Source organism: Antennarius striatus, chromosome 3 (genome assembly GCF_040054535.1).
Source record: "Antennarius striatus isolate MH-2024 chromosome 3, ASM4005453v1, whole genome shotgun sequence".
Lineage (NCBI taxonomy): Eukaryota > Metazoa > Chordata > Actinopteri > Lophiiformes > Antennariidae > Antennarius > Antennarius striatus.
In genome coordinates this window covers 4,582,977-4,598,126 of record NC_090778.1, presented here as the reverse complement: position 1 = coordinate 4,598,126, position 15,150 = coordinate 4,582,977, and the positions used below count along the sequence as shown (strand labels likewise).

The following is a 15,150-nucleotide window of genomic DNA, read 5'->3' as shown; positions in this document are numbered from 1 at the left end:
AAGAAGACGAAACACTTCAATCATGTTTTAATGCATGTACTGGTATACAGCTCTAAAAATCAAGGAATCTAAAGTCACTGTAACATCAAAGTCTACTATTCAAGTGAATACCTGACATGAAAAAAGAACCAAGAGAGGAATCAGGAACGTAAAAGCGAGTACTGCTCTACATTAAGTCATGCTTACTGATGTGACGAGTGGGGGCGTTCTCAGCGGCTCTAAAGGAACAACACGAGAGCGACCACCCCCCACCCCCACCCCAATGATCACTAGACGCCAAATCACCGCACACAAACAGGACATCTGCACCATAACCAGCAGCGGGTTTCTAACAGGAAGCTGAGGTGGCAGCCAGCATCGGATGCAGATGCTGTGTATTTTCCTTTTTAGGTTTGCAAAAAAGAACAACACAAACATTTCTTAATTGTTTTACAAAGTATAGAGCCAGACAACGACTGTCATTAGAGCAATTCTATAATTATATATCAAAGGCTAGTTAGTGAAGAGGACCCGTGTCTTTCGTCCAATCAAAAGAGCGGTCATGTCACGAGAACAAGGTTTTTAACTCCGGTTCAAATCCCATCTCATGTGCAAAGTGTGTCCTCAGACCTCTTCCTCATCAGTCATGTGACAATTCAGCATTGGCTTTGATTCACCCAACAGGGAGGAAAACTCATGAAGTGTTAATATTCTTATGTCTCAGTCAACAACGTCATTAATCTCCCTGCAACATCTTTAGAAACTCATTTTTAAAAAAAATAGACATGGCTTTTCCAGCCGACTTTTCCCTTTTATCTATAAAAACTCAGACAGCGGTATTTACATCTTAGAAAGTAGATTCTCTTCGTCAGCAAAGATTCCCTGCCACCAAATCTGTGGTGGGATTTCTCCCACCAAAGCATGTCAGAAAAAAAGGATTGTCGCCAGGAGACGTCTTCCAGGAGCAGGTCGATGTGTCGCTGAATGAGGAACTGAAAGTGCAGTACGTACAAGCAATGGGGCAACGACAGCCTGAGTGGTGTGTGTGTATGTGTGTGTGTGTTTGCGCTCAGTGGATCAAAGATTTCACAAAGTCACTCTAGAGCCTCCAGTCAGGAGCAGGGCAACACTGGACTCACACTGATGACTGGTCCCACACCTGTAAGACAAGACGAGGGACAAATCTCCATGAGAAAATCATCAACATTTGTGATTCAAATACAGTTGGAAGAAGGTGTGTGTGTGTGTGTGTGTGTGTGTGTGTGTGTGTGTGTCAGATCACATCCTCTATGTGGCTCCATTCAGTCCTAGTTACTGTTTTTTTACCTCCAACATCAAGCATGGTCCTGATAAACTGACCAGATCAGAGAACAGATGTGTTCTGGATCATTTTTACTCTTGACGTTCAAAAAAATGGGTCACAAACAGTTTCACGACAACAGTAATGAGATACAAACGTCTGGTGCCTCAGTCATGTGGGGTACTATCATGTGGGGTACCCCACTCGTGTGGGGTACTATCAAAGAAGATTTCTCCCTGTGAAGAAGTCTATCTGTAGAGGACTATGTTCAGAGGAGTCCACAGTAAGTCTTTCTAACTGAGACATAGAGGCCCACACCCGCAGGATGCCTACAGCACCTTGTTCACGGGGGCGAGCTGCGTCCGGACAGACCCAGCATGGAGACGGGTGCTTTCCCCAAACCTCCCAGGAGACCTTTCCCTGCGACTGTCCAGCACCCTGCCGGGGGACTTCTCTCGGTCCAGCGGCCGGGCAGGAGACTTGTCTCGTCTGAATTCGGTGCGGCCCTCGCGGTAGCGATGAGGGGTGCTGGGCTCCCGGTGCAGTCCGTCATGACTGCCAGGCCCCGAAGTCAAACGCTTGGAGATGTGCTCTGTGTAAGTGGGGGGGCCTCGCTTACTGGGACTACTGTAGAAGGAGCAAAGAGAGGAGCAACATTTTGAGCAGAACTAGTAGATTGACCAGCAGGTGGTGCTGTTGTCGCTCGAAACAAGGAATGGCGCTGACCCTCGGCTGGAGCAGGTTCGCTGCAGCTCTCCAGACTCTCTGATCAGACTTCCCTTACAGCAGATGACCCGAAGCTTGTTCTGGTAGGAGGAGGCCAGGTAAATGGCCCCCGAGGAGATGGCCGGGCCCAGATAGCGAGGGTTGGGGATGTCAAGGTGGGCCAGAATGGTGGTACTGGAAGCACAGACAGGAGGTCAGATACACTAGAAGACTGTCCAATGATCAAACTACGTTGAAGATCAAATGAAGGCACCAGAGGAAACACTAAGCACAAGATTTGAAAAACTGAAAACCTAGATCTTTTAATATTAAATTTGAGAAAGTTTTTGCTTCCCTAGAAACTAAATTTAAAAAAAACTTAAATTCTTGTTGCATGAATACTTATTGCAGACATCATTTAGTAGTTCTGACGCAGTTTGGCTTAAAATGAGGAACCCAGATCCAAGTCCAACATGCCTTCACACTCATGTTCAGCTAGCAGTTATCAAAGACCATCAAAGGTGTTCATAATCGTGCCTGATGCTGTCGCCTGTCTCACCCCAGAGAAGCGTGTCCTTGAACTTCAATGACATCCAGGGAGTTGAAATAAGTGACAAACAGGAAGGGCTCCCTGTAGGCTGCACCGCAGGGGAATGTAAAATCACATAGATTGTAAAAAGTTGATGCTGATTTTCAAGCTGATGCGTTGGTGTAAAACAGTTTATTTACCAAAGGACAGAGGCAGGCGGCTCCACTTAATGTCCTCAGTGCGGCTCCGTCGTCCATATGTGTCCACAAACACTCCAAACTCTGAAAGATGGAAATAAATAAAGCTTTCTACAGTCTGCCTCATGATAGCGATGAGGCTAACACAGCTTCATGACACACAAGTACGTGATTTGAACACCTACGAACACTTAACATGCTGCTTTGTGAACACACCATGATAACACAGCAGGTATTCCTCCTTCTGCATGCTGCCGGCCACCTGCATGATGGCGATGGGGAAACTGTGGGACGAGGCTGCAAACACCGCTGAAGCCAGAGACACATCGTTTTTGTCCAGGAACTCTGGTGTGGGATAATCAGACGAGTGGGGGTTCAAACACATTCACCATTGAAGTCTCAGACAGCCGGGCGCCCGTCAGCCTGTCCAAGCTTAGCATTACAATCACCCTTATAATCCAAGTGCGCCTTAATGTGAAAAATACCGTAGTGTTTATCATATGTGAAGTATGATGTGTTTATCATGGTTAGCTTGTTGTCTTAGTTTGGTGTTGATGGTCGAGTCCTTTGAAATGTGTTTGACCAGCAGCTACATGTTTGACAGGAGAGGTTTGGGTGAGAGGCAGCTGTAGGGACAGTCCAACAAACAACACGTTGGTGTTAATGCCAGGTTTAGTGGAAACCTGATTGATTCAGATGTGCAGTAACTGTTTTGCAGAGTTTAAGTTCACCGTTACTCATTGGGTATGGATGTGGGAGTGTGGGGATACTTGTTCAATACTGAAAATCAATTGCAGCCACATGTTTCAAAACATCTCAAGGTGTCTAAGTGAGCAAAAACATGTTGTTTTAGACTGAACCAAAAGTAAATCATTCTAATCCATTACATCATTTTCCGGTCACATTGCTAAGACTGTGTCACATGTAGCTCAGCTAGCATTGAAGGTGGTCTGAACGATCAGACACCCATCACTGAACCTGTGTTTACATTCTACGAATGTCCTCACCCTCAAGCACGAACTGCTTCATCTCGATCTCGTAGAACTTGTTGGTGCCGATGATGATGCTGTAGCTGGTCAGATGGATGCAGCTGCAGGGCTCCAAGGTTTCAATCTCCTGGAAGGCAAAATATGTGAGGGGCAATCATTTTACCCCACAAGATTTGGACATCAAGACGTCATAAGAAGGAGAAGAATTATACTTTGATGTTCCCCCTTTTTTAAAAATATATTACACACACACACAAAAGGCATGTAGGCATGCAAAAAGGGAGGATGATGGTATGAGCAACTTGTTTTTGCAGACGATGCCTTGCTCAAGGGCACCTCAGCAGTGCTCAGGAGAGGAACTGGCACCTCTCCAACTACTAGTTCACATTCCAAATTTGTGGTCCACAAGGGTCTTGAACCAGCCACCCTCTGGTCCCCAGCGCTAGACCTAGAGGACTGAACTACTGCTTCCCCAGTCGCGTCATTGACTGTGAGTTAGAACGCAGGATATCATGGACGTATGGTACCGACATTGCTTACCTTACGGATGCAGTATTTGTTGAGGTTGTCATTGTAGCGCAATATGGTTATCTTGTTAGGCATTGCAGCACATATACAGGACCCGTTGTCTATCTGCAGAGAGAACACAGACGTCAGTCTCTACAGCCAGGAAGCAGCTTTCCTATGCCAGTGTTCTCACAGGAGGAGGACCTACTCTCCCGGCTGCAAACAGATGGCAGCCTTTGACTGTCTCAAAGATGTAGGGGGCCAACTCCGACTGGGATGGCAGATGGGACTGGGCAAGAGACTGCTTCACTCTCTTAATCTCTACCAAACACAACGCTCTCTCATCCCCTGAAACACACAGATGTCACGCACCAGCACACGGGGCAATCATCAAGCTAAATCGTACGAAAACTGAAAGTACTAAAAGTTATTCATAGATTTCAGTTTGGAAATGTTTAATGGCGAATCGTATTTCTAGTACAAATTTAGTAAAGGTTTTTTTTATTTGTGACTCTCACTCTGAATTAAATTTTGTAGTGTGGTGACAAAAGCCAGAGCTGGACCTCTCACCAACAATCATCAGCAGCTTCTCCTGCTCTTTGATGACGTAGATCTGAAAGACGGATCCCAGGCCGGGGATGTGGGTCAGAGAGTTCTTGATGACGTTCAGGGCATAGAGACCCTCTTCAGAGCCCACCAGAACTATCTGTGACACGGCAATGAAACACAAATGTCACATACGCAGCACACATACAGGAATAATTATTGTTATCTCCTGATAACTCCACCTTTGAATTAAAGGTCTGCCAATGTTCATGATGAATCTTTTCAGAAACACAGTGAACATTTTTACAGTAACCTGTGTATATAATCTGCTAGTAGCCTCCAATAAAAATGACTGACACCATTACCGTATCAGTGAGGGGGAGAGTGCAGTTAATATCCAGGCGATCATCTCCTTCCAGCTTCAGGAGAGAGTTTCCGAGCAGCTTCTGCAGATCAGAAAGACAAGAACGGTCAGCAAGGTCACGACGTCAATGTGACCTCATGGGGAGGTGGTTGAGAGGTAGGATGGGGGAGGGGGAGACGGACCGCAGGACTGTGTGCAGATCTATCGTTTCAAAGGTGAGACAAAGAGGTGTTTGTCAAAGAGGAAACTTATTCTATTGGCTGATGGCATCCAGAAGTGCACTACGTTCCGTGAGTCTCGGACTTCCGTGAGACACAAAAGTGCTTTAAACAGTCTATCAGAGTGTGGGGAAAAAGTAATACAGATAGAAAGTGGTTTAATATCAGTATGGGGAGCTTTCATAAATGTTTAAATTACAGTAAATAATAACATAAAAAGTTTGTCGCTCTATCGCAGAATTTCGTTTTCGCGGGTAGTTCCTGAACGCGTTAACCGAAAACAACGAGGGATCACTGTATAAGGAAAGTTCTGGTTCTGATTCCCACAAAATCTTTTTTGCATTAGTTTCATAACTTTTCCTGAAAAGAACATTTTAAAATATTTTCATAAATGATAAACGATAAATATTTTTTGGACATTGAGTCCGAAAAATATACTGTTGCTTCAGTAAAAAAAAAAAAAATCCAAACAAGTTAATTTTTTAAATTATTAATTTCAGTCTGTGAGTTTGAATATTTAAAAATGTCTTGAGGTCACTGAGAGCTGCCGCTAACAGTTGAGTGATGTTTATGATTTTTTTAACTTGGCAGACCTCTACTCAGGTCAAACACTCTTCTGTATTCGTTGTTGAAGAATAATAACTTCTCTGTTGTCAAGTTTTCAAATATGCTTTGTGTTAATGAGTGTGTTTACTTGTGTGTATATACACAGGAGAGTTAGTAAAGGTACAGTGATGTATGCATCAATAACTAAAATACAGTAATATAGCACATTATTCTTGATGATAAGTACTTCAATATATGTTGATGCTAACACTTTCTTACGTGACTTAAATTAACACTACTATGTCATTTCTACACTATAATAAAGCTGCTCAAAAACAGGATCAAGAACTCAACAAAACTGACATTAACCCCATTTCATTTCTTTGGTCACCATGTCTTCACCTCACACTGGTTACACGGAATTAATTCCTTTTTGGCAAACAGGAAATAGAACCATGGACTATTAAAGACACTTAGGGCAAGCTAACAAAAAAATCTGGAAGTCTGTATTTCAGTCTTTTTTGTAACTCTTTCACAGCAGGGTAAAAACACAGAGGAGGTGAGAGCCGGTCCCTCGTGCTCTGACAGCTGTGGAGGATCAAGCCAAAGACACACAAACGTCTGATTGAGCCATGTGGATGGATCCAGGACGCCATAACTGTTGGATCAGCACATACACAGTATGTTCAATACATGACAGCAGCACATGATAGTAAGAGTGAGGAGGGGGTCACAGCAGGTGAGGTGAAAGCAGGAGGCGGTGAGCTGTCAACACACATGCACTACTGCGTGCCTTATGAAGGGTATATAGGTGTGTCTTACATCTATTCCTTCTGACTCTTTACCTGGACCAGAGGAGACAAAACCATTTGTCTTTTGGGTACAGCAGCCTATGTGTGCAAGGACACCCAATGGAATACATAGAATAGTGCAAATCAACATTCAATGTGGCATGATGATAAAGCAACAAACAACACGAGAGAGGAGAGGGAAGAAGAGAGAAGAAGGGCACAGTTAACGACACGTGTTAGTGAACCCAGGTTATCTGCTCACACTCCAAATGTAAAACCTTACAGCTCCCATCACCAGAGCCACAGACCAGACAGTCGCCCCCCAGCTGCCCCTCGCCTCCTCCAGAGACACTCACCGCATCCGCCTCGGCCTTCTCACGAGACGCCCGCCCCGCGGCCACCACAGATTCAATGACAGCCACCCAGCGCTGTTTGTCTGGGAAACTGGGTGCCATGAAGTAGACAGACTGTCCAGGCCAGCAGGGGGCGTGACAATGTGACTCCAGCTTCAGGACGAAGGGAACGTCTGACACACAGGGAACGGAAGCACAACAGAAATGACAAATTAAATTCTAGGACCCCTGGGGATCTCCAGGAAGAACATGCTCTGCATTTCAAATTCTATAATGGAGTGTTTACTGCTTAGTCATTCAGTACATCCAAAATATTGCTGACTTTAACAAATGAAAAGTGAGCCACTGTCTTCTCTGCATCACATGACTTTATGTAAAAACCAACTGAACCACAATTCTTTTTCAAAACAAGGTTCACGTTGAATTAAAGTATAAGGAAGGAGGACAAAAACAATTATTTAGAACATCGATAGATGGGACGATGCTAGTAGTGACAGCAAAGAGAGAGAAGAAGAAGGAAAACCATCAATTTTCAAACATTTCCAATTTTTAAACTCAAAAAAAGGGTCTACTGATGAGCCAGCATGTGAACATTGTAAAGCTACGGAGTGGAGCTTTAACTATCTGACTCACAATATTGCTATCCTGCCTGATCAGGATGTGTTCTTCCCAAAACAACCCACAAAGTTTACATCTGAAACACCCAACGTACTGAATTTGATGTCAAATGGATGTTCAAATATTATTTTGATCACGCGTATAAATCAATCCCAGGAAAGAGAATCTAATGCTTCAGATATCCTACCTGACTTGGAGGTGTTGGGTAGCTCTGAGGCCCCGACTGCGCCATGAACAACCACATCTCCATCTGACAAACACAAGTCAAACTCCTCCAGAGGTTTCACTGAATCTGAAACACAGACACAGGAGGCCATGTTTGAACTGATCAGCTGTGGTAAATCTGAAAAAGATGCACCGTGCAAAGAATCCAACCTTCTCTGGGCTCTATGTCATAGATGGAGACCTTAGTTCCATCCAGGACTACGTATTTTCTCTCCCAGCCTTGACCTCGTTTTCCATTCCTGCAGAAACATAAGGCAACTACATGACTAGAAATCAAAAGTGACGCGATGAATCCAACAGTTTTAAGAGGAAAGTCCAAATGTTTAGTTACAATAGACTAAATAAGGTGAAGCAAACTAAACATAATAGAGGCTAGAAGATCTGAGTAACATCAGCCTGCTTCACCCTGAGTACTTGTGCAACACAGATGCAATCATAATGCAATCACATCATAATATAGAACAAAACACTGCTGTTCATCTAATCAACAATCAGTCTCTCTCACAGAGACAGGGGGGCGTCTCATCAAACAGATCAAATATCAAATGTGAACCAGCAGCGTCTAGTCCCACAGAAAGTGTTCAAACACGAAACCGTAAAGAGAGTTTGTGAGCATTGCTCAGTGAAAACAAAGGCTCAGAGTGAAATGTTTCACTGTTCAACAAGATCACGTATCACCAGCTGGTCGTCATACTGTGTCTTGTTTCAGAAAGGTCAAACTCTAACCAGCACAATGCATTGTGGTTGTTGTAGTTTGAATAAAATGGAACAGAGCAGGTCATCTTCTGTTTCTTCCTGTATTCTAGCAATATCAGATCATATGTTTCTTCCTGCAAGACAGACACCCTCCCCAAGAAGACAGACGTGTGTCCCAGACTAACCTGGGCAGTTTCATCCACCCTTCCAGGTGCATGTGCCCACCGGCCTCTTTGAGCTGCTGGCCCACAGAGCTGCTGCCCTTGTCCCGACACAGACCATCGGACAGGTGAAGGGAGCAATCGCTGGACATACCGCAGGTGGCTGGAAGGCAGGTGGAGCATTTTGGGTGGCACAAAGCATGACATTCTGTGGGAGAAATGTAAAACATCATTAAAGAATGAGTGCAGAAGCTCAAAATATGCAGTATTTTCCACACTATAAGGCGCACCTAAAAGCCTATAATTTTCTCAAAAACCAGCAGTGTGCCTTATAATCCAGTGCACCTAATATATGAAAACAGTTTTAAAATAGGTCATTCATTGAAGGTGCGCCTTATAGTCCAGTGCGCCTTATAGTGCAGAAAATACTGTAGTCTGTTGTTTTGTTAGGTATTTTTTGTTTCTTTTCTTTAGACACTTGTACCTTAATTTCATAAAACAGTGAAAGGGAAGACACACCGCTAAGAGTCACACCGCTGTCACTGCACTAAAGCACATGGGCTCTTGTATCTGAGCTACATGCACCTCTGAAATCAAGTCTTTTATAAGTAAAACTGTATTTTTTTTAAATGCCATTATCTGGGGTTTAACAAGAATTAAAATTGAAAGCAAGGATGATATGATTGTTGCTAATTTTATTAAATGAGTGCAAAGAAGAATAAGTATGTCTCTCGAAATTATGTGTCAAATGTGAAAAAGACAAAGGAGATCATGGTTCTTTGTGTTCTCCAACATGGACATTGACATGATAGGCAAACAAAACAGAGAAAAACCAGAGCCGAAAGTTTAGGGTAGAACACAGTGATCATGTCAAGGCTTCATGAGGAAGGTATTAAAATGCTAAGTCTGACTGAGCCATTAAATTATTACATATGGTTAACATTTAAGAAAAGAAAGTGGTTATAAAAATGACTATATACAAATGAATGTATATGTTATAAATTGCCATGAAACTCTCGTAAAGTTTGTTTGAAACACCAACAAACAAGGACTTCCATTTATGAAAGAGAAGATAAAATAAAACATGATACTAGAAAGCTGGAAATTGAAATAGCCACAAGAGGACACAAGCCAGTGTCTTATTGTGCCGGTCCCAAGCCTAGATAAATACAGAGGTTTGTGTCAGGAAGGGCATCCGGCGTAAAACTTTTGCCAAATCCAACATGCGAATCAAACCTATGACTTCCATACCGGATCAGTCGAGGCCCAGGTTAATAACGACCACCATCGGTGCTGTTGACCTACAGGGTGCCGGTGGAAATTGGATTACTGTTGGTCGAAGAAGGAGAGGAGGAAAGTGTGTCCTTAAGAAGAGAGAGAAGAGGAACGCCAAGAGTATAGGACCAAGAGTTGGGACGTGGACTGTTGGAACTATGACAGGAAAAGGTAGAGAGTTGGTTGACATGATGCAGAGGAGGAAGGTAGACATACTGTGTGTCCAGGAGACCAGGTGGAAAGGTAGCAAGGCTAGAAGTTTAGGAGCAGGGTTCAAGTTGTTCCATCGTGGTGAAGATAGGAAGAGAAATGGAGTAGGAGTTATCTTGAAGGAGGAGTTTGTTAGGAATGTCCTGGAGGTAAAAAGAGTGTCGGATAGAGTGATGAGTCTGAAGCTAGAAATCGAAGGTGTGATGTTCAACATTGTTAGTGGGTATGATCCACAGGTAGGATGTGAGCTGGAGGAGAAGGAGAAATTCTGGCTGGACTTTGATGAAGTGATGCAGAGCATGCCTAGAAGTGAGAGAGTTGTCATTGGAGCAGACTTCAATGGACATGTTGGTGCAGGAAACAGAGGTGATGAGGAGGTGATGGGCAGGTTTGGTATCCAGGAGAGGAACGCAGAAGGACAGATGGTAGTTGACTTGGCAAAAAGGATGGAAATGGCTGTAGTGAATACTTTCTTCCAGAAGAGGCAGGAACATAGTGTGACCTATAAGAGTGGCGGTAGGAGCACACAGGTAGACTACATCTTGTGTAGACGGTGTAACCTGAAGGAGATCAGTGACTACAAAGTAGTGGTAGGCAAGAGTGTAGCTAAACAGCGGTGGTGTGTAGGATGACTCTGGTGGTGAGGAAGATGAAGAGGGCAAAGACAGAGCAGAAGACGAAATGGTGGAAGATAAAAAAGGAAGAGTGTTGCATGACTTTTAGGAAGGAGTTGAGACAGGCTCTGGGTGGTCAGGAGGTGCTTCCAGATGACTGGACAACTACAGCTAATGTGATCAGGGAGACAGGTAGGAGAGTACTTGGTGTGTCATCTGGAAGGAAAGTAGATAAGGAGACTTGGTGGTGGAATGAGGAGGTAGAGGAGTGTATACAGAGAAAGAGGTTAGCTAAGAGGAAGTGGGACACTGAGAGGACTGAGGAGAGTAGACAGGAGTACAGGGAGATGCAGCGTAAGGTGAAGGTAGAGGTAGCAAAGGCCAAACAAGGGGCTTATGATGACTTGTATGCTAGGTTGGACAGTAAGGAGGGAGAGACTGATCTATACAGGTTGGCAAGACAGAGAGATAGAAATGGGAAGGACGTGCAGCAGGTTAGGGTGATTAAGGATAGTCAATAGACTTCCATCCCTAAAACAGGCGAAGCTTCAGAAACCAAGAATAGTGTGATGGGAAGATGGAAAGAGTACTTTGAAGAGTTGATGAACGTGGAAAATGAGAGAGAACAAAGACTAGAAGAGGTGACTGTTGTGGACCAGGAAGTAGCAAAGATTAGTCAGGATGAAGTGAGGAGGGCATTGAAGAGGATGAAGAGTGGGAAGATAGTTGATCCTGATGATATACCTGTATAGGCTTGGAAGTGCCTAGGAGAGGTAGCAGTAGGGTTTCTGAACATGTATGAACATGTATGAGGACTGTAAGACAGTGGTGAGGTGTGCTGTAGGTGTGACAGAGGAGTTCAAGGTGGAGGTGGGACTGCATCAGGGATCAGCTCTGAGCCCCTTCTTGTTCGCTATGGTGATGGACAGGCTGACAGACGAGGTTAGACAGGAATCTCCATGGACTATGATGTTTGCAGATGACATTGTGATCTGCAGTGAGAGCAGGGAACAGGTGGAGGAGAAGCTAGAGAGGTGGAGGTTTGTCCTGGAAAGGAGAGGAATGAAGGTTAGCCGCAGTAAGACAGAGTACATGTGTGTGAATGAGAGGGACCCAAGTGGAAGAGTGAGGTTACAGGGAGAAGAGATCAAGAAGGTGGAGGATTTTAAGTAGTTAGGGTCAACAGTCCAGAGCAATGGAGAGTGTGGAAAAGAGGTGAAGAAGCGTGTCCAGGCAGGATGGAACGGGTGAAGGAAAGTGTCAGGTGTGATGTGTGATAGAAGAGTTTCAGCTAAAATGAAAGGAAAGGTGTACAAAACTGTGGTGAGACCAGCGATGTTGTTTGGTCTAGAGACAGTGTCACTGAGGAAAAGACAGGAGACAGAGCTGGAGGTAGCAGAGATGAAGATGCTGAGGTTCTCTCTGGGAGTGACCAGGATGGATCGGATCAGGAATGAGTACATCAGAGGGACAGCACATGTTAGAGGTTCTGGAGATAAAGTCAGAGAGGCCAGACTGAGATGGTTTGGACACATCCAGAGGAGAGATAGTGAATATATTGGTAGGAGGATGCTGAGTTTTGAACTGCCAGGCAAGAGGCCTAGAGGAAGACCAAAGAGGAGGTTTATGGATGTAGTGAAAGAGGTAGGTAGTTGAAGGTAGTTGGTGTGAGAGAAGAGGATGCAGAAGACAGGGTTAGATGGAGGCAACTGATTCGCTGTGGCGACCCCTGAAGGGAATAGCCGAAAGGAAAAGAAGAAGAAGACTTTAATTATTCAGCTATGCATCTTGCATGAAGGTGATGTGGGTCATGGGGTTGAGGGCCAGCTGCCCCTGTCTCTCCAGTAACTCACCGAGGCAGGTAGCAGCTTGGCGTCCAAAGTGCACGGTATCCAGACACACGGTACACTTGGCAGCTCTCATGTTGAGTCCCACGGTGAAGCGGTGAGGAGTGTTGTGGTGCATCACCCTCTCCCTCTCTCTCTCTCTGTCTCTCTGACTGTCCTTCAGACGGCGGCTGTACTCTAAACACAGTCAGGGGTCACATACGGTCAGCAGCTCCACCATGATTTTCTGTATCATGAGAATCCGTCGCTGTCAAATCTCAGTGCAACATGCTGTATCTGCTGCCACAAATGCATCTCACTAAAAAGTCTCTGAAAAAAGTGAGATGTTTAGCACAGTGCACGATCAAGTAAACTGAGGAGTGCACACATTGACTGTGTCACTCCCTTTGATTCTGCACACTCTGTTACACTTTAAAGGCATTATCTAGTCATGATCAGGTTTCTTCTTATGTGTCCTCTATCGATTTGTTTGCAAGCTTACACACCACAGCTTGTTTCCTATAACATACGATCTCCTGAGATGACCTGCTAGAGAACACACACTAAACTTATGAAACCTGGAGGCACATTTGACTTAAAAATCACTCCAAAAGTTCATCACAAGGGATTTTCTCTTTCCCACAATCAACACTGTCAGGCTTTCCTTGGATATGTATTACTTTATGACTACACTTTTAAATAAACAGTGTGCTATTGGATGATGAATTAGGGCTACTTATACTCAATTACCATATGTTAATAATTAATTCAGAGTATTTGTAAAGTGCTGTGTGTACTGATGTCTCTATACTGATGTATTATTCATTAGAATCTATGGTTAGCAATTAGTTACATTTATGTGTATATACTATTACTACAGCGTAGTATGAGTCTTAACTGCACCTGACTGTTGAGGTGTATATATGAGTGTAGTATAGAGTCTTGAATTGGCAGCCATAACATCAATGTTAAAGACCCATCAGTCTACCTTTAGTTTATGACTTGTCAAGTTCACCAATTAGTTGATTGGATTTAAATTTTATCATCAGCAAAAGTCACATTTATACAATAATGTTGAGTGAAAGCATGTTTAGCAGTGAAAAGTATAAAGCATTGAGAAAGCATTGTGTGAATGCGTCATAATTCAGTGTGAATGACCATTCATAGACTATAGATTGGTCCATTTTAAATCTATTACAAGTTTAATAACTGTGTTATATAATTAATTATCTTGATTCTGATAGTTTTCATATATGTTTTACATATATAATAGTTTATGTTATTTTCATTTCAATTCCTTCCAGTCATCAGTGAAATTAGAGTTGTTGGAATAGATGTAATACTGTAGTTTTATTCAACGACTGAATAATGCCTTTATGTGATGCCAACAACACGTGTGTCTGGCAGACTTGAACGTATGGTCCAGCTCTTTTAGTGTATGATGTGAGTTCAGGTGGGGGTGCAGTGAATAAAGAGCAGAGCAAAGTTCTGCAAATCAAACAGGCTAAGCTTCAGCAACCAAGAATAAAATGCTTCAGATTTCTAAAGCTGTGCACTGACAAGGCGAAAAACTTTACTGAAAGTTTCTCAGGTGTCTCATTTGACCATCCTGGTGACGGCACATATTTAATAAAAAGTGCAGAGCTTTCAAAATCTGGCCTTTCAAGGATGTGGATGAGAAGAAACGACAGGAGACCAAACTGCAGAAACTGCACGTTTGGATAACTTACTTTCAAAAGTGACTCTCCTTTTTTCTGAAAGGTGTGTGAAAGAAAAAGGATAGTAAGAGCTTCAGAAATTGAGAGATGTGAGATGTGTGTGTCTCAGAAAAGGGCCGAGTGTAAGTATAACGTACATGTAGAGGCTGGTCCATAAATATTGGGTCATCAACACAATTCTATTTTTATTACTCTATTCACCAACATAATGGGTTTGAAATTAAATGATCAGGATGCACTCCAACTGCGGACTTTCCCCTTTAACTTGAGGGAATTTAAATCCTAATTAGATGAACCGTGTTGGAAGCACAACAGTTTCACTTTTTAAGGGAATTCACAATTCAAAACCACTATTTATGATTCTTTAATTTGTCACTAAAGAATCATATATCAAACTGTCACTTTTTTAAACTTGGTAACAAATCCTTCGTGATCAGTTACAGCCTGAAGTCTTAAATGCATAAACATCACCAGATGCTGGGATTCCTCCCTGGTGATGCCAGGACTCAACTGCAACTTCCTTGTTCGTGGGGCATTTTAACTTCACTTCACACATTTCATATTAGAAAGTGAAATGCATGCTCAATCAGATTCAGGTCAGATGACTGGCTTTTAGCCATTGCATGACCCTCTACCCTCACCCTGCCCTGCCCTCCCCCCAGCACCTGACTACCTCTCTCTCCCAACCCGTCCACTCAGGGACTGTGCACACGTCACTTCTCCTACAGGATTAGAGAGTGTATAGTATATAGTGTATATATATATGGTGACCAGCAGCACGGG

At 43.5% G+C, this 15,150-nt stretch overlaps 1 protein-coding gene across 1 annotated transcript in view; it reads right to left on the bottom strand.

Moving 5' to 3' along the window:
• Positions 1 to 56: 56 nt before the first annotated feature.
• LOC137592142 (citron Rho-interacting kinase) overlaps positions 57 to 15,150 on the bottom strand; it is a 35,984-nt gene continuing 20,890 nt past the window's right edge. Inside the window, exons 23-40 of the mRNA XM_068310066.1 lie at positions 14,380 to 14,403; positions 12,677 to 12,847; positions 8,749 to 8,932; positions 8,018 to 8,106; positions 7,830 to 7,934; positions 7,028 to 7,197; positions 6,726 to 6,770; positions 5,118 to 5,198; positions 4,777 to 4,912; positions 4,415 to 4,554; positions 4,240 to 4,332; positions 3,718 to 3,826; positions 2,927 to 3,055; positions 2,714 to 2,794; positions 2,544 to 2,622; positions 2,006 to 2,179; positions 1,618 to 1,903; positions 57 to 1,138 (exon numbers count right to left, since the gene is read on the bottom strand). Of these exons, the coding sequence (XP_068166167.1) occupies positions 1,115 to 1,138; positions 1,618 to 1,903; positions 2,006 to 2,179; positions 2,544 to 2,622; positions 2,714 to 2,794; positions 2,927 to 3,055; positions 3,718 to 3,826; positions 4,240 to 4,332; positions 4,415 to 4,554; positions 4,777 to 4,912; positions 5,118 to 5,198; positions 6,726 to 6,770; positions 7,028 to 7,197; positions 7,830 to 7,934; positions 8,018 to 8,106; positions 8,749 to 8,932; positions 12,677 to 12,847; positions 14,380 to 14,403 (2,120 nt within the window). The 3' untranslated portion in view covers positions 57 to 1,114. The remainder of the gene's footprint in view (positions 1,139 to 1,617; positions 1,904 to 2,005; positions 2,180 to 2,543; positions 2,623 to 2,713; positions 2,795 to 2,926; positions 3,056 to 3,717; positions 3,827 to 4,239; positions 4,333 to 4,414; positions 4,555 to 4,776; positions 4,913 to 5,117; positions 5,199 to 6,725; positions 6,771 to 7,027; positions 7,198 to 7,829; positions 7,935 to 8,017; positions 8,107 to 8,748; positions 8,933 to 12,676; positions 12,848 to 14,379; positions 14,404 to 15,150) is intronic.